The sequence below is a fragment of the Berghia stephanieae genome, chromosome 5, assembly GCF_034508935.2.
Source record: "Berghia stephanieae isolate SIO BIC M18660-M18661 chromosome 5, UCSD_Bste_1.3, whole genome shotgun sequence".
Classification (NCBI taxonomy): Eukaryota; Metazoa; Mollusca; class Gastropoda; order Nudibranchia; family Aeolidiidae; genus Berghia; species Berghia stephanieae.
This window is the reverse complement of record NC_088364.1, coordinates 40187044-40213808: the sequence shown is the minus strand read 5'-3', so window position 1 is coordinate 40213808 and position 26765 is coordinate 40187044. Positions and strand designations below refer to the sequence as shown.

At 36.6% G+C, this 26765-nt stretch overlaps 1 protein-coding gene and 1 non-coding gene across 3 annotated transcripts in view; one reads left to right on the top strand and one right to left on the bottom strand.

Moving 5' to 3' along the window:
• LOC144972914 (WD repeat and FYVE domain-containing protein 3-like) overlaps nt 1-10826 on the bottom strand; it is a 92920-nt gene extending 82094 nt beyond the window's left edge. Inside the window, exons 1-7 of one of the 2 annotated variants that reach the window (XM_078914717.1) lie at nt 10527-10826; nt 6915-7108; nt 6173-6296; nt 5663-5937; nt 5045-5237; nt 3323-3509; nt 2223-2389 (exon numbers count right to left, since the gene is read on the bottom strand). In XM_078914717.1, the coding sequence (XP_078770843.1) occupies nt 2223-2389; nt 3323-3509; nt 5045-5237; nt 5663-5937; nt 6173-6296; nt 6915-7100 (1132 nt within the window). In that variant the 5' untranslated portion in view covers nt 7101-7108; nt 10527-10826. The remainder of the gene's footprint in view (nt 1-2222; nt 2390-3322; nt 3510-5044; nt 5238-5662; nt 5938-6172; nt 6297-6914; nt 7109-10526) is intronic. The other variant, XM_078914718.1, reaches the window with a different exon arrangement.
• A 251-nt stretch (nt 10827-11077) lies between these two features.
• Trnas-uga (transfer RNA serine (anticodon UGA)) lies at nt 11078-11159 on the top strand. Its single transcript has one exon. It is a non-coding gene; the product is annotated as a tRNA-Ser (tRNA).
• The last annotated feature ends 15606 nt before the right edge of the window (nt 11160-26765 follow it).

Below are 26765 nucleotides of genomic sequence, written 5' to 3'. Positions count from 1 at the left end.
CATCTTGAAAACGTTTATATATGATCAATTGTTGCCATTATTCTGCGCAATTAAACTTCACAGAAGTTGAAAACACATGTGAAAAATAAATCAATATATTGCAGCATGCAAGTGGACTCACAAATGCATGGATGAGGAGTGCAAGTTTAAGAATATCTTTCAAAACAGTTCTTCAAACTCAAATGCTTTATGACATGTATTTTTTGATAGTGAAACAAAATCATAAAGGTGAATAAGGAGAGAACATAAAAGCAATGATAATGAACACAACAGAAGATGACAACTTGATCTTACGCAAAAACAAATCAAATGATAAAAAATCAAATACAAATTTTTTAAAATCAAGATGTAATTGAAAAGTGCTCAGTGAGGCAATGTGTAAACAATAAATGAAACCACTCATTTTGTCAAGTCGTTTGAAATGAAAAAAAAAAATAAGCTGTAATCGTAAAGGTAGAAGTGGAATTAAGAAGAGGGAAAGCTGAATGTGTACGGTTTCTTACAACTCACAAAAATAACCACCATTCACTGTAATAGTCATTTAAAAAAAAGGTTAATAAAAACACAATAAAAATCATATTGCTTCTTGCTACATTCAGTCATAAATAAAATTCTGAGACTATTTAGGACGCACATAGTCAATGAGCCAACCTTTCAGAAGTCATTACACAAGTTTTGAGATAATAAAGAGTGAACTATTTCAGACTAACTATCTTGTCAATCTAGACCAGAACAACAATCCTTATTTACCATTTTTTATTATTTACCAATCAAATCTGATGAGGGTTATGTTGAGAAATTTATATGTATGTAGGTTTACTTCTGGTCGAAGATTGACTTAGGTCAAAAGATTAGCCCATTGATTTTAAAATGAGTTGCGTCAATAATACTTTATTTTACTTCAGAAAATTATTTGGGATTTATTATATCATTGTGGAAAATCTCAACTTATTGCTCATGTCTCATTGCTATGCAATAAGCAAAAGCTTCACTAAATCACAACATTTTCTCAGAAAGAAATACATCTTATGTAACAATTATTTGCAGCTCACTTTATATTATTGCAAAATGTGTGTCCTTTCCTGTCCAATTTCAAATCCTTGAATATTTACTAAAATAGAGAGTGGTTGTGCTTACTTTTCTCTTGAATCATCAAACCAATACTTAAAGGAGGCACAGCAGGTCCTCTTATATGCCAAGAAAATGTTAATGAGGTTTTATAACAATACACAAAACATTATTCATAACTTCATTACAGAAGACTGATCATTTGTTTTGGTATGTTTTGGTAAGAAAGAGACCCCGTATTGGTCCAAACAGCCCACAAGTGGTAGAGCACTGGCACACAAGCAATGGGACGAATTTTGATCCCAGGTTTAATCAAGGTTTTTTTCTGACCCCTCTTTTATTCAACAATGACAAGATTGTGTGACAGTAAGTACTTTGTGATTACCTAGTGTATGTCCTTTCCAAAGGGTCTCAAGCAATCTTTATTGTCACAACAGAAACCAAGATAAATTTCAGCTCTGAACGACTAGCACTAACAACAATTAAAATCTTTGAAAAGTTTGGAACTATTATGTTTGACTAGAGTATTCTCTTTTTTTTCTTTCCATATTTTTCATGAGGATTTAAGGTGAGTGTAATGCATTTATATATACAGGAGAAATAAAAGAGAAATGGATAGATTAAAATGTTGTTTTGTTTTCCCTTCTTAAATCGAAGTGCATTTTAAATCTAAAATAACTGAACTTAAATCTGTAAAAGAGATATATCACCATCACCATCATCAACAATTGTTGAAAATGTCGTTATCATGTTCTCATTATTCTTATTTTATGTGCTGTTTTAAACACCTCAATCAAAAACAGAAAATTTGAGTTATTTTTAGAGGAGTAATAAGCTTTCTGACAATTTATCTTACGTGTGTTTATCTAACTAAAGTTCAGTTCATGAGGGCATACACGCATTTGGAGTATAACAATGACTCAAACAAAAAAATTAACAACAATGTGCAGTCAGAAGAAACTACATTAATCTATGAGGAACATCAAACAGCAGATGAAGGTTTTGTTTTGGACACAAACAGATATCAACAGATAAGTTGAAAGAATAAAGGAGACGGCCTGAAATAAGCTTGACAGATAAATATTGGAAAGTTGTGAATGGAGATACATTCAACACAAACTGCACTTTTGGTGGCAAATTAAAGAGTGGCCTACCTTTCCCCGACGGGGTAGGAACAGTAAATCCAGGAAGCTGGAAGAGCGCACCAGTATTACTGTGACTTGGTTTCATCTCAGTGAAGCCGCATGTGGTCAAGGAACCAACCATTAGTACAAGGTTACGAAGGGCTTGAATAGATTCCTCACTTGTGTCCTGCTCAAGTCTGAAATGATTATGAAAGCATGTGAGAAAAACAACAATTCAAAAGTCTGTCAATTAAGTCATATACACGAAGAAAAGACCTTATGACATCATATGAGCTGGACTCTGGTCAATGGATATAAAAATTTACAACATTACAATAATGTTAAGTCAAGCCCACAATTGCGATCGGCTATCAGAACTGCATATATATGAACATTGCCTCTTACACATCTTCTCGCACTTCATATCATCAACATGGTGAACATGTTTTCACACCAAAGGACATCTATCTTTTAATTTTCATTTTTTTGCTTATTCGTTTTAGAATTTTCATGTCCAAATACTCAGGTTTATTCTATTTATGAGCAAAAATAATGACGTTATGTTGCTATTTTATTCTTCACATTGTACGTGGATTGACAGAAAGAGGAATTAGAGAGGAAAAAACACCTTTGATGAAAACAAAGGAAACAGCAAAGAATACTTCAGACTCACATCGTTGTTTGCCTCTTATAAAATAAAAGTTCATATAAGTTTAGGTTTGTGTTTTTTTAATACTGAAAACAATGCTTTAGTTTGTTAATAATTTATGGTTGAAATGGGAGCGATCTTTATTCCTGTTTTCATCCAACCTAGTCATGATCACATAATTAGTTACTGTAGAACGATTGGACATGTCTCAATAAATGTATGAAAGTTGTAAACATACCCATGAGTCAGGCTGAGCAAAATCACCAATTGTGATGTTGGAAATTTTTTACTATGTGGGTCATTTTAAGCAAACTTTGCAATGTGACCAATGACTGCGAGCCCATGGAAAGGTAATATAGATCATCCTCATTACAAAGAAGAGTTTAAAAATAGATAAGTACATGACTATGATTCATTGAAAGTGTTTTTCACTTGTAATAATAAATTAAATACCTCATTCAATTCTGTTGTCAAAACTCACCTCAGTAAAAATTCAGACAAGAATATATATCCTTGACAGGACCGAAAGTCATCGAGCAAGACCTGAGACACTTCACTGGAATCTTTCAAGAAACAGAAAACTGTGACAAACATCTCCACAAGTTCCAATGGGGATAGATCCTGAGCTCTTTGCATGTTTTCTATACAATGACGAACACAGCCCTTGTCTGTGAAAGATGAAAACAGAAAAACAATATGAAAGAAAGAAATTCCAAGGGGGAAAAAATTACACTGATATGAAGTTTAAATTATTGATTCAAGAATAGATGATCAATGAATATAAACAAATTGAAACTCTTGGTATTAACCCTCTCCTTACCACCGACTGGAAAATCGTCACATTTGTTACAATGCAACCGTCACTTTACTTATTCAGATTTCATTTCTTTTTGCTAGAACTATAAAAACTTGACATTCTATAATAGAGCCCATATTGGAGAACAATATTATGTATAGAAAGTTCTTGTTCCTTTTCTGTTTGAGTAAGATATGGCTGTTTTTGTGTTGGGTGGGTGTGAAGTTTTGGGGAAAATTCTGAAAATGGCTGGTAAGGAGAGGGTTAAATTGGTTCTGTTATAGTCAATCTCATTAGTCATATTTAGTAAGTGTGTGTGTATATATATTTTTTAGTTTGCATTCATTCACTCCAAAAATACTCTAATGAAATAACCATGAAAATCTATGGAAAGATTTTGTTTCCATCAGATTCTCTTGGTTGAATGATTAAAAGATAATTTTTAAAACTGAGTCTAGCGCCAATAGAATAGTAGATATAGTTTCTCATAGATTTGATACTTAAACCACACTTTAAAAATCTACAACTACTAAAATGTTGATGCTGGATTGTCAGTTTTGGTTTATTTTTCATTTTTCAACCCATGGAAAGGGATAAAACATAGTTTTTTCAATATAACTTCACATTGGCATATTTTTGTGGTAAATGTGTTATATATATATATATATATATATATATATATATATATATATATATATATATATATATATATATATATATATAAAGTAGTCCTTCAGAGCCGTAAGACCCATGAAGCCAGAGGTTATCCTGGTTTCTATAGCGTGAAATGGACAATAGGGGGGCCGGAAATAGATCTCTACTGCACCCAGGATCAATCTTGGTCCCTTTGAGTGTGAAGTGAGTGCTTTAACCAACTGGGCTATCGGGACCCCCATATATAATATATGTGTGTGTATATATTAAAGTCTCATCCAGTCAAAGCACAGGTCCCTACTAAGAGGAACACACTCAAATGTTTACAAATCATATATTATAATAGATAAACAAAACATAATACAGTGCATAACAGAGAAATGATTCACAAGGGAAAAAAACATCATCTCCCAAAACTAACTATACATTTGACTGTTTCCCAGCCAGGGTATCCGGCCAGGGCCAGGACAAAACCAAGTAATCTCATTCCAAGACCAAGACAGAAAGCATGTTGGAAAACATACATAGGAGGATAGAAGACACAGTATGTACCTCCCTGCCCACTATAGGGGGTCAGGAACTCACCAGAAATTTATGATTTAGCACACCTATTAGCTCTTAATTATCTCAAGGCACTATATGCTGCTTCATGATAATATATTATATTATCATCTTGGCTTTGTGCTTATCTATCTATTAAGAAAGAAAAAAATTCATCACACTATCAACAAAAGATTGAAATAATGTTCTTACCATGAATGTATGAAACAACTTGAGATGTGAGTCCATGTCTGGATAAAGTGACCAACACTTCCCCTGCACTTTGTCTCCATATGGTGTTATGGCTGGGACACCAACTAGTTATTGCACTAAACAACAGGCTCAGATCATCTTTACGGGCAAGTTCTTCAGCAGGAGATGTGTGATTACAAAGTCTCACCAACACCTGAAAAATGGAATATGAGAGTGTTCAATCACCTACCTAGTGTTTAATCTTTCTGCATAATTACAAATCATCCTACAAGATGAAAAAGTCAATTCTGCTCATGCATTTTCATTGAAAATAAAATATATATATATTTTAATATAAGGATTATGCAGAAGCAGGACAAATTCCTTTCTTTATTGATTTCAAACAATTTTATGGGTTTAAATTATAGTTATACTAAACCCACACATACATCCAGAATTCAAAAATGGATAATGAGTGACCTATCATTTGTTAATTGTTCATTAGTGAATTGTCTCATCAGTGATACCCTTACCATTATAGTCGAAATTTGGAGTTCTTTTAAGCAGAGAGCTCGGAGAAATCTTTCCAGAAAAAACACATGACACTGACTGAAAGACAATGATACTTAAGTGACTGACCTGTACAAAGACTTTCTGAAGCAAAATCCTCTTTTCAAGACGAGTGAATTCTGAATCCGGCTCCTGGCTGTCTCCATCAGTTACCGGAGGGAGATCAAAGAAAAGATACAAACACTTGACCAGTGTGGAGGGAAGGGAGGCAGCAGTCATGCAGTCAATCAATGTATTTCCTCCCTGAGACAACAGATTGATAGCTGTCAGAAGCATCCATCCATTGCCACTCTCAGCTGTAGACTCCATCTCCAATAGCTCAACTATGGCACAACTTGCAGCCTCTTGAGTGATTAAATAAATTAGGTTATCAAATGCACGAGGCTACAATTGCAAATCAAGTGTATACAAGCAATAAAAACTCAGACAGTAAAAATAACCAATTATCCAGATATCTAGATTATCAAATCATCAATTATTTTTGTCTTGTAATATAATGAAAGCGAAAAAAATTGGTTATCTGGACTACAGGTAAAGAATATTGAAAATGTAATGGTATGTGATCATATAATGGTATACCTGTTGACTGGTTAGAAGCTCTTCTACGTATCTCTGTCACCATCAGTTTGGAGACATGACTACAAAACTGGAGGACATCACTCCACCTGTCTGCCATCTCTTGGGACTGTGTTTTTTCAAACACCTGAAAAATATAGACAAATTTTGTAAGAACTCCAGAATGTTACTGTCAAAAATGCATCGACAGACATTTTTCAAAATGTCTCCATTTGCTTGGACATTTGAAATGCATGTTAACAGTTAAAACTACTTTAAAATATGTAAATAGCTTTATATTTAAAATTAGAATTTTAAAAATCATTGAGATCTTTGGCAATGACTTTACAGTGGGGCATGTGACAAGGATTTCCCAGTAAGAATTTCATTAAAAACCAAATTCCCCTTGTAAGTTTGTTGAGACTTTAATTGCGGAAAAAGAATCTTAGTGAAAATGTTTATAGTTATTAATTATACTCATTTACAGTATGAATACATAAACAGCTTCTTTAAAAAATGTCACTTCTCATTGGATCAGTTTAAATATAATATAATCTTGGCTTTACACAGACTTATTCAAACTATATAAATATATTTATATATTATATATATATATATATATATACCACCATTAAAGATTTAAGTGATTGAAGTAAAACTGGTGAGGTGCTGGTACTTTTATCAATTATAAAGGTCAAGACAGTGAAACTATACACAGTGAGGCAACAAATGGATTTTAGCTATAAAGAATCTAAATATTACCAACCTTGATAAACAAGGGCAACATGCTGTAAAGTTTCTCCTCTTGATTCTTCTGTGTGGCTTTGACCGTTGGGTGCCTAAAGTCAGTGAAAAGCTTACGGAGATGCATCAGTCCCAGATTGTTATCCTGATTTTGGCCAGCCATTTCCTCAGCGCTCCGCTGGCCAAGCATTTTTTTCATGAAGCTCATTTTGAGCTCTGTAACAAAGCAAAAGCAATAATTCAGAAGTAATTTAATTGCCCCTTAATTTCAACTATCAGCAATGTCTATATGTAAACAGTTGTATTATTAGTTTTGGAGCAATGAGGACATTTGAGCCAACTATTATTTCAAAGGACAATCACAAATGATTGATATCTTTTACAGAGAATAATATAGGCCCACTACAAAATAAATTCCTCCAGATCTTAACTCAGACCTAGCCACCCACAAGCTACCCGAACTGATATCTTGTGCCCTCTATTGATTTCAATTTTATAATTATAATAATTAATTAAATATATTAGGAAGAATTGGAAACACTAAGTCTACACTGCTAGATATCTTTAGGAAAACATTAACTGCATCAATAACACAGATTTTTCTGTGTGAATTGTTGTTATCTGTGTCTCTTATTCTTTTTAGCTGAGGATTAATTTTTTTTTAAGAGCAGTCCTTCAGAGCTATTACACCCATGGAGACAGAATTTATCCCATTTCTATAGCGTGAAACGGACAATAGCAATTGCTTGCTAACCTTTGGATAAGATGCTAGTCTATCACAAAGTACTTTCTGCCAGACCCAGCTACCAAATCACAGCCGGCTGGATAGGGGGTCAGAAAAATTTTTCGACTGCACCTGGGATCGATTATTCTCTTTGATTGTGAAGTCGCAGCGCTCTACCAACTGAGCTATCGGGACCCCTTAATTAAATAGATATGATTCAAATGTACATCAATGACATGGTTGAAAGTAATAAACAAAAATGAATGTAACCGCTTCAAAAAAGAACAAAATACCAAACACTGAGTGTTTTGAGTTCAAAGCCCTTCGTCCGCCAACAACAAAAACCAATAAAAACATAAAAATACATTAACTATTAACATGCTTGTGTTGCAAGACCAAGACATTCAGTAAGGTAGGGGACACATCTCATTTATACGATCAGCGCATGAGATGAGATCTGATATTATACAAGAGCCTGACATGTAAAACAGTGACCTTCTGACACTTTCTCTCTCTCTCAAACACAGAGACACTACACACACAAACACCACTACCCACTTCCTCAAACCCACATAGACTGCCTTATAATCAAATTAATCATCAGCAGCAGCAGTCGTCTCTATGATGGACAGGTAACATTTATTGGACTCATGGGTGCAAGATCTGAGAGATACATTGTTTTATTATTTCAGTTGGGAATTTAAGGCAAACTTTGGTTCATAAGTAACCAAACAATTGTTTGAGTCCCTACAATGACCAGAAATTTGAATTGACCAAAGCCCCTGTCTCATTTATTAGTGGAAGTTTTTTGTCGGATATCTAGTATAGCATTAGGTCTCTCACAGATTGTGAAATATCTAGCATTACGTTAGGCATCTCGTAATTAGCAGGCACCTTATCAGGTCCTTATTAATATTAATTATTTTATTCTTTCCTATTTTGTTAGAAAATAAATACTGCTATATAGAGTTGGCATCATTTTGCATACAACCAGGAGTAAGGAAAAGGTAATACATATCCCTTTTCTACAACTAGAAGGACATGGAAACAATCCAGTATTGATAAAAAATCCCCAATCAAGTGAAACCATTTTTGCAGCTTATGTCTGCTTTTTCCGATTATTCTTATTGTGATATTCAGTTGGACAAATTACCATTCACAGACGAGCCATTTTGAATTTTAAAGAAATGAATGGAGAGGTGCTACTAAAAAAAAGTCACCCCCTCAAAAAAATAACAAATAAATGAAATAAAATAAGACCCTGTCGACATCTGTCAGCACAGACCATTTTCACTGTAACATTTTGAAACAAGACACCGCTTTTCACAAATAAACCCATTTAAAGCTTTAATATTATTTTAAATAAAAATTTTGTTCTTTGAATTCTTTGACTCCTGAAGTTAAATTGTTTTTAAGGGTGTTCCACTTTCATGATTTTTTTTTTTTTTTTTGGCACTCTTGGTGAATGATCTTTCAATATACAAATATCTTACTGTCAATTTGTTGAAGTATTAGAGACTGAGAGGAGTAAAGTCTACACAATCAAATGTTAAGACAAATTAGCTTTATTTAGTGATGCGCTACGTGTGTATGTGTATGTCATATCCAAAGAGAAGCAAGCAATTGCTACTGTCTGTTTATAACACAATAGACACTGAGATAAACTACGACTCTATGAGCCTTATGGCTTTGAAGGACAACCTGCATAATATAGGCGTGACTCAAACTCGATGGAGTTGAAACTTTAAGGAGAAAAAGACAGAGAGGGGAGGGCTGTCGTTATTCACAGAAATGTCTCTAAAATTATCAATAAAAAAGATGGGGGGAGGGGGGGGGGGTTCTAGAGGGAAGTGGAAAGAGGAGAGATGGTGAGAGAAGAGAAGACTAAAGAAGATAGATAACGCACTCCTTCCATTCTTAACAACTTCTTTTGTTTCCCATTATTTATTTGGTTTGCAATTTTTTGTTGCCTCTGATTGTTTTGTTTCTGAGTGAAACATTCATTTCCTTTTTTTTCCCCCGTTTCTGAGCCAGATTTATAAAATTCATTTACAAAAGTTTTTAACAATAGAAAAAGATCGGAGTGGGTATGAATATTACACTTTGCAATATTTCATAAAAAGCAATTAAAAGAGAGAGAAAAAAGAAGAAAAACAGGGGTAGGACCTGTAGACAGAAGGCAATAATAAAAAAAAAGAAAGAAAAAAGTGTTAAGAGTACAGGATTCAAACAGACAGCGTCAATTCTGATTTTGACAAGTCTTTCAAGTCAGACGACTTACTCATTCTTCGGCCACACCATTCACATGAATGACGACATAGACAGTAAGTAATCAACTAACCCTCGACTGATTTGTTGTTTACGTTTCGGTTTAGGTATCTAGCTAATTTTATACTTTTACCTATTGAAATTAATTACGATGTTCATTACGAAAGTTTTCTTATTCTCAAAAGCAAATAAACGTTAAAAAGAGCGGAGTTTCGTCAAGATTTAGACTTTAGATTTAGAAGAGACGTCTAAAGTAGTCTAAAAGTAATCTAACACTAACACTAACACTCTAGACACATAACTTTAACTTTTAATCACATCTAGACTAGACTTGTAACTCTTGTAGAAATCTGACTTGTACAGGGCGCCAAACTGTCTCAGACTCCCACTTTTGCGTGGGGTCTCATGGCCACGGCACAGGCGCCACCTTTTACCAAGTTAGAAGTAAAAAGTTCGACAGTAGACTCCAAAAAATAAGCTCTTTCACTTTCAATGTCCACCCCATCTCCATCCAACAAAATAAATCAACGGATTTTGGCGTAATACTGATTAAGCAATTGGAAGTTTTGTAAATCTCATCTTACACAGAAACTACCGCACAGTGAAAGCAAAGAGACTGCAATAGAAATATTATTTGGGTACCTTGTTGATGATGATCAGTTAAGGTGATTGTTAATTGTAAACAAACAAAAACATCATGAATCACTTGATCAGGAGAGCCTTTCCTTGAAATAAACGATCACTATTGTAATAAAGACAGGCCCACAATTGGTTAAGCAGTATCAAAATATAATCCGTATTATTGCATTGTATCATTTCGTTTTAAACGTTTAAATCTCAAATGTGTCACTCTACACTAAAATCATTGAGTCATCAGACTTAGTAGAATAGCAGGCGACATGCACTATGCACTGGCCCTATGTCAGTTTTTATGAAGATAATAAGGGTGGCGCTTTCGACTTCCGCTTCATTATAGACTTATCTTTCTCTTCCGACTGAATGAGTAACAGTGCGAGAGATCCAAACGCCAAATTCAAGAAATTATTGAACATCAAGAAGCTGGAATGTTAGATGATCTTAGAAATCGATCATAAACGACTAAGAAGGATGTGTATGGCCGTATTATTGAATTTATAATTTGGTCTAATAAGCTTTCTATTATATAATTTATAATAGCTCGCATTACAGCAAGTGCTGCGATGGCCGAGTGGTTAAGGCGTTGGACTTGAAATCCAATGGGTTATACCCGCGCAGGTTCGAATCCTGCTCGCAGCGATTTTTTTTTATTTTTAAATTTTTTTTTTCTTCCCTTGATATTATATTAAAATATATATATATATATATATATACCTTTTTTTTTTTTAAACGTGCTTTTATTTGTCTATAATTGTGATTACTGACAAGCATGTCATCTTCGAAATACGTCCGCTGAATATAAACCCCCTACAGAGGCGCAAGTAAAAGAATAATGTATTTAGTCCAATATGTGCAAGAAAGAGCCGAATTGGCACTGGGAAAATATTCCGTTTATAAAGTTATAGCCTAGAAAGAGGAGCTAGCGTTAGCTCTCCTCTTTCTAGGGTTATAGATAGGATTCCGTCTTAGTCTTACACAGGTTTTTATTATTAATTATTTAAGGATCAATAGATGCACAGCACACAACCCATGCTAAACCAAATGGTGACGCAGAAGCTAACGATAGATAATACTATGTATTTATTTCTGTATTGTCTTTTGTATATTGGTTGTTTGTTCTGTTTGTTTGTATTTTGACTTGTATTAATGTGTAATCTTTGTTCTTGATAGTACAATCTCAGAAAGGGATCTGTTTTTGCAAGGGGGGGGGGGGGGGGGGAGCACGCTGATTGTGTGCTCTTGGAATCTAAAAAATCTGTTCCCTATTTGAACCATTCTCCTTTATCTTTCATTATGTGCTTTCATTGTAATTCTATATTTTTAATGACGCCGGAATGACCTAATTGTGTCGTAAGCGCCGTAAAACCTTTTAAAACACAAACCTTTCTCTCGAGTGCCTGTAAATGCTGATCTTTGATCTACATTATGCACTTATATTCTCTTTTAGAAGTATGAAATGACATTTGACCTTGGAATTGAAAGGATGCCATCATTATCAGTCGGATCCGTCTGACGCATTTTGAAGCCACCCAGAGGATCTCAACAAGATATGAAGTGAGTAGAAAAGTGCCAGAAGACAATAGAGAATAAATTTTTTTTTTTTTTTTTTTTTTCGCGGCGGTGGTGGGGTTTGAACCTGCGACCTTATTGGTACGACAACTCCGCCTGGCAGGTGAGAGCGTGGCTCTACCGTGTGAGCTATCCACGAACACAAAAATATTCGTTTCAAACCCAAAGTCATTTCTAGATCCCTCTCTCACCCACTTCTTGAGATCGCCGATTCGTTCGCCACCATCGCGAAGTAATGTTGACCAGCAGTTAAGCTTAATAGCCAATATTCTCATCACAAACATATAACATAGAAACGATTGAGACATTGAGTATGCTCCGGTGTATGGGGTGAATTTTTAATTCAGAAAAGTGAGTGGAGCAGGCACTTATGTTGGTAACAACAAGATATGAAGTGAGTAGAAAAGTGCCAGAAGACAATAGAGAATAAAAAAATTTTTCGCGGCGGTGGTGGGGTTTGAACCTGCGACCTTATTGGTACGACAACTCCGCCTGGCAGGTGAGAGCGTGGCTCTACCGTGTGAGCTATCCACGAACACAAAAATATTCGTTTCAAACCCAAAGTCATTTCTAGATCCCTCTCTCACCCACTTCTTGAGATCGCCGATTCGTTCGCCACCATCGCGAAGTAATTTTGACCAGCAGTTAAGCTTAATAGCCAATATTTCTCATCACAAACATATAACATAGAAACGATTGAGACATTGAGTATGCTCCGGTGTATGGGGTGAATTTTTAATTCAGAAAAGTGAGTGGAGCAGCACTTATGTTGGTAACAACAAGATATGAAGTGAGTAGAAAAGTGCCAGAAGACAATAGAGAATAAAAAATTTTTTTTTCGCGGCGGTGGTGGGGTTTGAACCTGCGACCTTATTGGTACGACAACTCCGCCTGGCAGGTGAGAGCGTGGCTCTACCGTGTGAGCTATCCACGAACACAAAAATATTCGTTTCAAACCCAAAGTCATTTCTAGATCCCTCTCTCACCCACTTCTTGAGATCGCCGATTCGTTCGCCACCATCGCGAAGTAATTTTGACCAGCAGTTAAGCTTAATAGCCAATATTCTCATCACAAACATATAACATAGAAACGATTGAGACATTGAGTATGCTCCGGTGTATGGGGTGAATTTTTAATTCAGAAAAGTGAGTGGAGCAGGCACTTATGTTGGTAACAACAAGATATGAAGTGAGTAGAAAAGTGCCAGAAGACAATAGAGAATAAAAAATTTTTTCGCGGCGGTGGTGGGGTTTGAACCTGCGACCTTATTGGTACGACAACTCCGCCTGGCAGGTGAGAGCGTGGCTCTACCGTGTGAGCTATCCACGAACACAAAAATATTCGTTTCAAACCCAAAGTCATTTCTAGATCCTCTCTCACCCACTTCTTGAGATCGCCGATTCGTTCGCCACCAATCGCGAAGTAATTTGACCATCAGTTAAGCTTAATAGCCAATATTCTCATACAAAACATATAAACATAGAAACGATTGAGACATTGAGTATGCTCCGGTGTATGGGGTGAATATTTTTATCAGAACAGTGAGTGGAGCAGGCACATTAAAAATTTGTAACCAACAAGATATGAATGTGGATAGAAAAGTGCCAGCAGTACAATAAAGAAAAAAATAAATAATTTTTTTTTCGCGGCGGTGGTGGGGTTTGAACCTGCGACCTTATTGGTACGACAACTCCGCCTGGCAGGTGAGAGCGTGGCTCTACCGTGTGAGCTATCCACGAACACAAAAATATTCGTTTCAAACCCAAAGTCATTTCTAGATCCCTCTCCACCCACTTCTTGAGATCGCCTATTCGTTCGCCACCATCGCGAAGTAATTTTGACCAGCAGTTAAGCTTAATAGCCAATATTCTCATCACAAACATATAACATAGAAACGATTGAGACATTGAGTATGCTCCGGTGTATGGGGTGAATTTTTAATTCAGAAAAGTGAGTGGAGCAGGCACTTATGTTGGTAACAACAAGATATGAAGTGAGTAGAAAAGTGCCAGAAGACAATAGAGAATAAAAATTTTTTTTTCGCGGCGGTGGTGGGGTTTGAACCTGCGACCTTATTGGTACGACAACTCCGCCTGGCAGGTGAGAGCGTGGCTCTACCGTGTGAGCTATCCACGAACACAAAAATATTCGTTTCAAACCCAAAGTCATTTCTAGATCCCTCTCTCACCCACTTCTTGAGATCGCCGATTCGTTCGCCACCATCGCGAAGTAATTTTGACCAGCAGTTAAGCTTAATAGCCAATATTCTCATCACAAACATATAACATAGAAACGATTGAGACATTGAGTATGCTCCGGTGTATGGGGTGAATTTTTAATTCAGAAAAGTGAGTGGAGCAGGCACTTATGTTGGTAACAACAAGATATGAAGTGAGTAGAAAAGTGCCAGAAGACAATAGAGAATAAAAAAATTTTTTTTTCGCGGCGGTGGTGGGGTTTGAACCTGCGACCTTATTGGTACGACAACTCCGCCTGGCAGGTGAGAGCGTGGCTCTACCGTGTGAGCTATCCACGAACACAAAAATATTCGTTTCAAACCCAAAGTCAAACCGCCGCGAAAAAATTTTTTATTCTCTATTGTCTTCTGGCACTTTTCTACTCACTTCATATCTTGTTGTTACCAACATAAGTGCCTGCTCCACTCACTTTCTGAATTAAAATTCACCCCATACACCGGACATACTCAATGTCTCAATCGTTTCTATGTATATGTTTGTGATGAGAATATTGGCTATTAAGCTTAACTGCTGGTCAAAATTACTTCGCGATGGTGGAACGAATCGGCGATCTCAGAAGTGGTGAGAGAGGATCTAAGAATGACTTTGGGTTTGAAACGAATATTTTTTGTTCGTGGATAGCTCACACGGTAGAGCCACGCTCTCACTGCGCAGGCGGAGTTGTCGTACCAATAAGGTCGCAGGTTCAAACCCCACCACCGCCGCGAAAAAATTTTTTATTCTCTATTGTCTTCTGGCACTTTTCTACTCACTTCATATCTTGTTGTTACCAACATAAGTGCCTGCTCCACTCACTTTTCTGAATTAAAAATTCACCCCATACACCGGAGCATACTCAATGTCTCAATCGTTTCTATGTTATATGTTTGTGATGAGAATATTGGCTATTAAGCTTAACTGCTGGTCAAAATTACTTCGCGATGGTGGCGAACGAATCGGCGATCTCAAGAAGTGGGTGAGAGAGGGATCTAGAAATGACTTTGGGTTTGAAACGAATATTTTTGTGTTCGTGGATAGCTCACACGGTAGAGCCACGCTCTCACCTGCCAGGCGGAGTTGTCGTACCAATAAGGTCGCAGGTTCAAACCCCACCACCGCCGCGAAAAAATTTTTTATTCTCTATTGTCTTCTGGCACTTTTCTACTCACTTCATATCTTGTTGTTACCAACATAAGTGCCTGCTCCACTCACTTTTCTGAATTAAAAATTCACCCCATACACCGGAGCATACTCAATGTCTCAATCGTTTCTATGTTATATGTTTGTGATGAGAATATTGGCTATTAAGCTTAACTGCTGGTCAAAATTACTTCGCGATGGTGGCGAACGAATCGGCGATCTCAAGAAGTGGGTGAGAGAGGGATCTAGAAATGACTTTGGGTTTGAAACGAATATTTTTGTGTTCGTGGATAGCTCACACGGTAGAGCCACGCTCTCACCTGCCAGGCGGAGTTGTCGTACCAATAAGGTCGCAGGTTCAAACCCCACCACCGCCGCGAAAAAATTTTTTATTCTCTATTGTCTTCTGGCACTTTTCTACTCACTTCATATCTTGTTGTTACCAACATAAGTGCCTGCTCCACTCACTTTTCTGAATTAAAAATTCACCCCAGAGGATCTCAGAAACGTCCGGAGACCGTCTGGAGCCATCCAAAAGCATCTGGGGCTGTCCGAGGGCCATTGAAGCCGTCTGTAGCCGCGCAGAAGCCGTCGGGAGCCATCCGGACGCAGTGTGGAGCCTCCTAGAGCCCTCCGGATGTCATCTGGAATCGCGCGGAGGCCAACTGTTACCACATCTACAACCACCACCAGCTCCACATCATCCTCACAACTACCAATACCACCACCACCACCAAAACCACATCATCATCATAACTACTACAACCACCACCACCACCACAACCACTATAACCACATCCTCATCCGTACCCTACCACCACTACTACAACCACCATCACCACCACCACTACTACAATCACCATCACCATATCATTATCACTACTACACAACTTCCACAAAACACTACCATCACCACATCATTATCACTGCTACCACTACCACAGCTCCTGTATACCTACAAAACATGGTTAATCTCTATGTGCCGGAGAGAGAACTTAGATCCAGAGGTCAAGATCTCTTCCAGGTTCCTCGCTGCAGATCGTCTTCTAGTGAGAGATCTTTTAGCCTGTCGGCACCGGTCTTATGGAACCAACTGCCTTCATCCCTCAAAAAATGTCCGACATTTGAAAACTTTAAAAAGAAACTTAAAACACATCTCTTTAGAAAATCATTTGATGTTTAACATTTCTATTAGGCCTACATGTTATAGATATCCTAAATTTTCATCTTGTAGCACAGTGCGTGGTAATTAGATTACAAATTGATGAATGCCATTCCAATATGATAGATTCTATGCTTAAATTAGACTCTATCAATTTATTGTTGTGTTTTATTTGCATTGTAAAGCGCCTCTGAGCACATTGTGGATCTAGGCGCTATATAAATTCATTCATTCATTCATTCATTCATTCATACCACCACCACCATCGCCACCACCACCACCACATTATCATCACAACTACCAGCACCACCACCACCATGACATCGTCATCACAACTACCACTACCACCACTACTATCACCACCACCGCTACATCATCATCACTACTACCACCACCACCACCACCATCATCATCACTATTACCACCAACACCACCATACCATCATCACTACTACCACCAACACCATCACCACCACCACCACACCATCAGCACAACTACCACAACCACCACCACCACATCATCATCACTACTACCACCAACACCACCATACCATCATCATTACTACCACCAACACTATCACCGCCACCACCATCACGCCATCATCACAACTATCACTACTACAACCACCACCACATCATCACTACTACTACTACACCACCACAACCATATCATCATCGCTACTGCAATCACCAAAAACAACATGATCATTTCTACCAATACCACAATCACCACTACCACCATGAAATCATCATCATCATCATCATCATCATCATCATCATCATCACTACTACGACAATCACCCCCACCACGTCACCACCACCACTGCTACTACTCTACTATTACTGCGACCACCAACACCACATCATTATCACTACCACCACTAGAACAAACACTACCACCGCATCATTATTACTAAAGCACAATTTCACATCTGAAAATCAATACTGTCAGGTCACATGGTGTTCGAATTTTTAACGCGCAACTGTGATTTAAGGGGCGGTTTGGGTCTTTTCTAAAAAAAATATTTATTACCTATATTGGGCGGTTTTTAGCATTCTGTATCTTCAATATAGGTTTAAAAAAAACAACATTTATGGTGAAAATTTTTTAATTATCTGTGTTGATACCCATTTTGGGACCTAATTTGGGGGTCTGACATAAAAAAATAACAATCTTGTGGCAAACGTTCCACATATGAAGGAATGACCTCCATATTCTTCCCTCTTGTCAACATCGTACCATAGTGTGTCACTACAGAGAGATTTTACGGCTTTAGCTTATGGAATTTTTATGAGAACATTACAAAGTTAAGAATCAAAATGTTTTGACAAACTTGACCTTAAAAATTCAGAATTAGGATTATAATTTAAAATTCACATATCTTATCAAAAAAAAAATCTCTCTGATGTGACATAATACATTATCTCTGTGATAACTGTGGAAATTTTCAGACAATTTCATTGCATAGATTCTGAGAAACGTTTGACACAGTTTCCCATACCCTTAAAAAAATGACATATAGCAAAATGGCTTCCGGTTTTTCACACTTTTCCTACTACCTGTACCATTTTCGACTTTGTTTTTCGTGCCTTTATAGTCTACTTTAAGAATTTGGACTTAAATTATATTATTTCTAAGATAATAAAATATCATTTTCCACCAAAATCTCAAAATCAATTTTTCGAAGGATTTTTCTAATAATTAGACCCAAACCGCCCCTTAAATTAAATACTATCTTTTAAATATACACACACATGTTCGGACTAAAGGCCAGAGGTATGGCCTGTCTCAATTTTCGAATTAATATATAAAGCGTTGCTATTGGTTGTATATTTTTTACATTTTTGTGCATTTGCATATAATATATATGTATACATTGTCACCATAGATTCTCAACTTTGAAACTTTGTTTATACATTTTCATGCATGCCACGTCTGTAAACGAATTTTCATCTTTTTGGATGAATAAAGTATATCTTATCTTATCTTATCTTAAAACACTATATTATGACGTAAACCATTCCTGTAGAATATAACAGGACTACCTTGCGAAATCCAGGGGATAGAACCAAATTTTTACATCACTTCAAAAAGAGGGGGGGAAACTAGAGTAGAATATCTCTTTATAAATCATCTCTGGATTAACGGAACAATGTTGGTCCCCAGCCATATTATTAAAAAGAATAGATTATAAAGATCATCATTAATTGATAGTATCAAGAGAGATTTAAAATTACGTCATCATTTTAGATGCGGATTAGATAATTATTACTTGATAGTATCAAAAGATATTTGAAATTACGTCGTCAATTTTTGTTGTGGATTTGCTGGAATTGCGTCCTAGAATAAACTATTCTCGCAATGAAAGTCAAACGTCAAAAGGACTGAGGATTACGACCTAGTATATTTTCATGGTATTAATTTGAGTCAAGGGTATAATAGAATGAGCCTGAAATTAAAAAAGGTTTACAATTTACTCATATATCAGTCTGTACAAATTAGTTTTATATAGATTTTAGATTTACCAGTAATTTTTGAAAGACTGGCTATCTTTAAATAGTTTTACATCTGGGGAGAGAGCACAAGATGGAACTTACTTATTTACTTATGCTCTTGGTGCATCCGTTGCACATGAGGCCCAAAGAGTTGATCTCCAACCATCACGGTTTGCTGCCATCCCACATCCATCTCTGGGTCTTCATGTCACGTTCCAGGGTCATCCTCCAAGTCTCCAATGGTCTCCCTCTTCTCCTTGTTCCCTGTGAGGTCTATCTGAGGGCGACCTATGGTATAACATCATGGATCATCCGGAGGACATGGCCAGTCCACCCCCATTCGTTACAAGAAGAGATTCGGGCCCTAACAATGTTCTTTTCATTAAGTCGCTGTTGGGTTTTTGACCAGAGCATCTCCAGTATCTTCCTCAAGCATTTGTTTTGGAATGTGTCAAGTGTTTAACATATGCTCTTTCTCAGCTTTCATGTTTCAGCACCATATAGCAACACAGAGAGAATGATGGATTTGATTTGTCAATCTGATCTTTATTTTGGTGTGTATCCCCTTTGACTTCCAGATATTTCCAAGAGCCCCATAAACACTCCGAGCTTGATAGGGTCTCTCTAAAATTTCAGCCTCTTAATTTCTAGTAATATTGCTCCCCAGATGAGTGAATGCATGAACATACTCTAATTCTTCGTTTCCGAGCTTCACTGGTGTTTGTGATTTGTTATTGGTCCTTATGACTTTAGTTTTGTCACATTTGCTTTTAGCTCCAACTTTTGGGCATTACTTCGGACCATCTGTGTTTTTGATTGTATATCGCCCAAGTTGTCTGACAAGAGCACAACGTCATCCGCAAAGTCAAGGTCCTCCAGTATCAATTTTTAGAGCTTCAGTCAAATTACTTCCACATATTACTTCTGCATGGAAATCTTTATACAGCAGTTTGATCACACTGAGAATTTTCACTCGGATCCCATAATGACAGCAGCTTCTAATGGTGTCACACTACTATGTTAATGTTATGATAATCTTCCCAGGGCGCAAACTCGTTTCCGCAATCGTGTACGGTCGCGAACGGAAGCTTCCTCACAACGTAATGTTCAACTAGATGCTCTGCGGTTTCGGGCTCTCGACCACAACGGGTGCTTGTTGGACAAGGGATCCTCACTGATGAAGAGAGTGTGCCGTGAGGCAGGTTCTCGACCAAAGTTGGTTCGTTGCACACAATGTCTCCTCTTGCTGGTGGAAAAGCCTGGTATCTTCTCCCCCAGTTTCGAGGAGTGGATGTCCCTGCCCCATCGAGAGATTGAATCTGTCCACTACGACTTCCATCTCATGTATGCAGCTCTGTCCGAAGTCAGGGAAGCTACGTTCAAGGGTTGCCAGGACTTATTTCGGCTCGAAACAGGGGCATCATCCATTATGCGTTTGAGGGCGATATCCCCATTCCCTCCCTTTTTGATCTCATTAAGCTAGTTATTTCCTTGTCGTGGTGTGGCGGCTTGAGTGCCTTTTTTACCCGAGGGCTATACCAGCCGGAGCTCAGGTTCCCGTCAGGTTCAACTATGCTGGGCAGGCCAAATGCCAGACTAATTTGAGTGAAACGAGCAGATGAGGCCCGACAGCCGTGGAAGGCAGCTCATCTAGAAGAAGGACACTTCGACAACAAAACACGGGAGGACGGTGAAAGCCAAATGGAAGCCTAGACGATGTCAGGCTTTCTCCACCCCAAACTATTTTGGTGGGAGCTTGGAATGTTCGAACTTTGTATCAGACAGGAAAGCTTGCACAGACCATGAAAGAGATGGACAGATACAAATTGGACATCCCTTCTATTCCTGAATCACGCTGGACTGATGAAGGGCAAAGAGATCTTGTGACAGTCCACAGAAGTGTGTACTCAGGAAGGAAGGATGGCCAACACTTAAATGGAGTGGCCCTCATGTTATCCAGATTTGATTCAAAGTACACAAAATGTTACGCTCCTCAAGAATACAAGACAATACCACATATTTTGTGGCATTTTTAGTCTTTCTATAGATATTATTAATTTTCATTTGAGGATTTTTGTAATATTCCTCTTTTTAAGAATTGATTTCAAAAGGAATTCAAATTTGATGAATATATAACCGTTTATATACCTGCTTCAAGTTCTACTCACTGTGCTTTACACTGTGTCATTTTACCACCATGAACATATTTTACAACTTAATTGTCATAATTTTATTCGAACAGTGAGAGTGAGAGGGTGGGACGAAAAGAGCGGTAAATTCCAGTTCATGTAGGACAACGGCCATTTGAAAATAGTTCTGCTCCTCGCCGCCACCCCCCCCCCCCCCCCCCCCACACACACCCCACCAACTTTATCTTACATTATAGCCCAACCGACTGATGGCAACAAGTCACGAATTGATAGTTTGTCACCACCACCGCCAACAACACCGCCACGACCATCGATATTTTATCAAACATTTCTACAGCATGTACAACAAAAGAAAACTACGAATCGGCATGTTTTACTTTTACATCCAGGTCAAACAATTTTCATATTGAATGCATTTATTGACCGCCACATAAATCTACTCAGGCAAAATTCATTGAGGAGTTGCATAGTTCTTTACTTGATTTTAAACTTAAAAATCCGCCTTTCACTTTTATTGGTGACTTTAACCATCACTACCTATAAAACCTGTCATCAACTGTGGAAATTATTACAATACAAAACTTCGAAACATCAAATCATGTAAAGAGCTGCATCACGTGACAAACAATTTGTTTGGGAAACAAATCACAAGAACTCTCCCGAACTGTGAGCCAAACTTTAAGCTAGCTGAGAGCTTTGCGGCCTACTTTTAACTCTACGATTTTAAATATGAGGAAAGAGATGGACTCTGAAACTACACAAAAAAAACAACAACTTTTTAAAATAAAAATTTAGATGGAACTCCATTGTCCATATTAAGCAACAGAAAAAGAAACCGACAAATTGTGATGTTCAGTCCAGAAAAATTTTGTGGATTAGATCCAATTCCAATACGTTTATTTAAAGAACACATAGATGTTTTACTACCAACAGTAACCAGCATTATCAATGATTGTCTCAGTTCAGGCATAGTTCCTGATACTTTACAAAAAAGCCAATGTAAAACAACGTTTTAAAGAAAAGTGGCCCAGACATAAATGGTTTCAAAAATTAGATCTGTATCAAACCTTTCTTTCTTGTCAAAAGTCACGGAACGTATCGTCTTGAAAAGACTTTTAAAACACATGAATATATCTTACCGAACCTATCCAGTCTCATTATAAAGGCTTTAATAGTACTAAAACTGCTCTAGTGAAAATCAACACCGACATTCTTAACGCCATTGAGAAAAATAATCTATGTCTTTTAGCTCTTTTGGATCTATCTGCAGATTTTGACACCATATATCATGGCATACTCCTGAATAGGTTAAACATGTCTTTTGACATTTATGAAAGGCCCTTGAATGGCTGATTTCGTATTTAAGCAATAGAAATAGAAAGCAGGTAGCACAAATAGATAAATCGTCTCACAGATAACCTTTAAAATTTGGTGTACCTCAGGGATCAGTCTTGGACCTGTACTCTGTATAATGTACATTCAGCCACTGTCTGCTTTTTTGTTGTAAAAAATAACATATCTTTCCATCTTTATGCAGATGACAACCAGTTGTACAAATTCTACGCTCTAAACAATATCCTTCTATTAATTACATGTAAGGATTACTGTATCAGAGATGTAAAGTGTTGGGTCGAATTTTAAAAAAATTGAAATTAAATGATGAAAAGGCGGAATTGATGTTATGAGGAAATACGAATGGAAAAAATAAAGTTTTATCAACAGTCAATCTGAATATTAATGGATGTCCGATACAGTCCTCTTTGTGTGTTAAAACCGTGGTGTCTCTTTTTATATAACAATCTATGCAGACACAAAACGGTGACCTTTGTAAAATTTTAAATATTTATCTAAAGAAAATTGCCACTTACATAGATTATTTGACTGTTGAAGTAGCTAGTCAGCTCGTTACCACTTTTATTTTATCCCGTATTTATTACTGCAAATCTTTAGTCTTCAAGTCATTCAGAACAGTGCCGCAATATTAATTTTTTTTAAAGCTTGTATGTCCCACTCCCTACCAATTCTCTACGAACTGCACTGGCTACCAATCAAAAAAAGATTAAATTACAAAATCGCAATGATATGTTTTAATTATTTAAAGGATGAAGCCCATGTCTACTTTAAAAAAACCTATTACATCCTTATACACCTTCTAGATAACTGAGGTCATCATCTGATAAAATAAACTTTTAGTTCCTCATTTTAAATACAATTGTTTTGGCGGGCGATCCTTTTTTGTCATGGGACCCAGTGTATTGAATTCTATCCCTAGAACTATCAGGGAACAACCATTAATTCTTTTAAATTGAAACTAAAATATTTCCTTTTTCACGTCTGCCTATTATTAATCTGACATATTATATGGTTGTAACCCTATGTGTGAATATTCAATTGTGGGTCTGCGTATGTGTGTGTTGGGGGGGGGGGGGGGGGGGGGGGCAAAAGAGATCCATTTTTTTCAACCAATGTAAAGCGCATTGAGCATTATATAAATTTGAAAATGCGGTATACAAATGCCATCTATTATTATTATTATTATTATTATTATTATTATTATTATTATTAATAATAATAATAATAATAACAATAATAATAATAATATAATAATAATAATAATAATAACAATAATAATAATATAATAATAATAATAATAATAATAATAATAATAACAATAATAATAATAATAATAATAATAATAATAATATATAATAATACTAATAATAATAATAATAATAATAATAATAATAATAATAATAATAATAATAATAATAATAATAATAATAATAATATTGAGGAAGAGAAATACGACTTTTATGAAAGACTAAACACTATTGTGGAAAGGACTCCAAAACACGATATGCTCCTGATTCTTGGTGACATAAATACAAAGGTTGGAAGTGAGTACAAAGATAGAGAAAATGTAATGGATCGTGAGGGATTGGGCATAGAGATAAATGACAACGGAGAACGCCTATTAGAATTTTGTGAGGAAAATAATCTCATCATAGAAAGTACCTTATTTCTACACAGATATCCATAAATACACTTGGACGTCCCCTGATGGTAAAACTAAGAATCAAATAGACCGTGTTATTATCAATAATAAATGGAAGACGCCACACATTAGCTCATTTGAGGGAGATCCACGACCATTATTTAAACCTATCACTATCACACCAACAGAAGTAAGAAATGCTTTTAAAAGTCTACACAACAACAGAGCACCGGGCGAAGATGGGGTATGCGATGAACTACTAAAATATGGACCACCCCTATTAGATGAACATTCAGCGGACATCTTCAATCAAACGTTCGAACATCACTAACACCTGGATATCAATAAAGGGAAGCTGATATCAATACAAAAGCGAGGGAAGCCGAAAGGACCTCCAAAGAATTTGAGACCAATTACGCTGCTTAATGCAATTAGAAAATCGCTCTCGCTGTTCACACTGAATAGAATTAGACCGTTTGTTGAAAATTCTTTGTCACATAGTCAAAGTGGATCAGGACCGAGAGAAGTACTGCATATGTAGTTTGGACCCACAATAAATGGTTTGCTGACAAAACCCTGTCAGAAAAAAAATAGAAATAGTTATAACTGGACTAGATATGTCTGCCGCCTTCGACACCATCAACCGCCAATCCTTGTTAAAGATTATGAAATGAATCGTTCTGGAAGAAGAAGTTAGGTAACCAGATTCCTTTTAAGTGAAACCTGGATAACTGCTAAAATAATATGTGCCTCAGAGGATAAGTCATTCCTTGGCAACATCGGTACACCGCAAGGAGACAATTTTAGACCTGTTTTCTCTATCATTTACATAGAAAATGCTTTCAAACATGTGAATAAATCTTTAGCTTGACGTATGGAGAGAACACTTAGAAAGATTGTTGGACAGAGAGCCACTAAGGCTTCACACAGTGATTAAAGCTGCAGAAATCTATCTGGATATATGTACAGAAATGTCCATAATAAATGAAATCGAAGGCAGTGGACAGACTAAATTTGGGGAAAGTTTCCGGTAATGCCCAGGTGACGGCAGATATGATAAAAATGGAGAGAGAAATGACCCCAAAGATATTACAAAATATATTCAAAGATATTTGGGAACAGAAAGAAATACCGAAGGAATTGAGTGTCAGACTTAGTGTTAAACTACCAAAGACAGGAGATTTTTCTCAATGTGGAAATTGGAGAGGTATTATGCAACTGTTTATAACGAGCACAATTTAAAACCCTGTCAGAAAAAAATAGAAATAGTTATAACTGGACTAGATATGTCTGCCGCCTTCAATACCATCAATCGCCAATCCTTGTTAAAGATTATGAAATGAATCGTTCTGGAAGATGAAGTTACATAACCCGATTTCTTTTAAGTGAAACCTGGATAACTGCTAAAATAATATGTGCCTCAGAGGATAAGTCATTCCACAAGGAGACAAGTTTAGCCCTGTTTTCTCTATCATTTACATAGAAAATGCTTTTAAACGTGTGAATAAATCTGTACCTTCGGCCCAATTACGATTTGAAAACGAACTCCTCATGGAAATTGGTTATGCAGACGACATTAACTTTATTGACCTCAAACAAATCAGTGTGAAAGACATCCAAAAAGCTTCACAAAAACACAAACGGTGCTTTAATACTGACAAAACAGATGTAATATTACTGTCAAGGAAGAAGGATGGATGGAGAAAAAAAAGTAGGATCAATAAGAGGAGACAAGGAAGAGGTAGAAAGAAGAAAAGGTTTAATGGCGGTTGCACTAAATAAATTATTTCATATATGGATGAGAAAAGATAAAATAAATTATACACTAGAATCAAATTATACACAACCCTTTGTAAAATCCGTGCTTATATATAACTGCGGAACATGGGCACTGAACGGAACCGAAGAGCAAAGGTTGGACAGATTCCATAGAAAACAAATTAAAAGAGTCCTGAATATACGATACCTCACAACAATAAGCAATAAAACACTGTATGAAAAATGAAATGAAAGACCCTTATCTATTCGAATCCTGGCGGCCATATGTCGGCTTTTTGGATGAAAATATACCATTTAATAAAGCCATGAATACCTTTTCCTTTCCATCTGGACACAAGAAATAAAAAGGCAGACCACCCACATCAATTCACATTGTCGTGAATAGAGACCTAAAACGCCTCCAAAATAACGAAGGATTAAAATCAAAGGAAGATCTTATGAAATAAGAATCCAAAGCAAAAGAAAGTGAACTATGGAAAGGATTAACATTAGACATTAGAGAGCCGGCGAGGCGTCCCGATCCGATGATTAAGAAGTGAAAGGCCTTTAGTCAGTTAGTCTGCAAGACACCAGCTTGATGTGAGAGCAAAACTAGGAGCAGGTGTAGCACACGATCATGAACATTTAATTGACAAGGTCAGGTCCATTTGAAATTAAGAACAGCGAAGAAGAGTAATATCAGAAAAGGCAAATTTAACTATGAAAAGCTAAAGAATG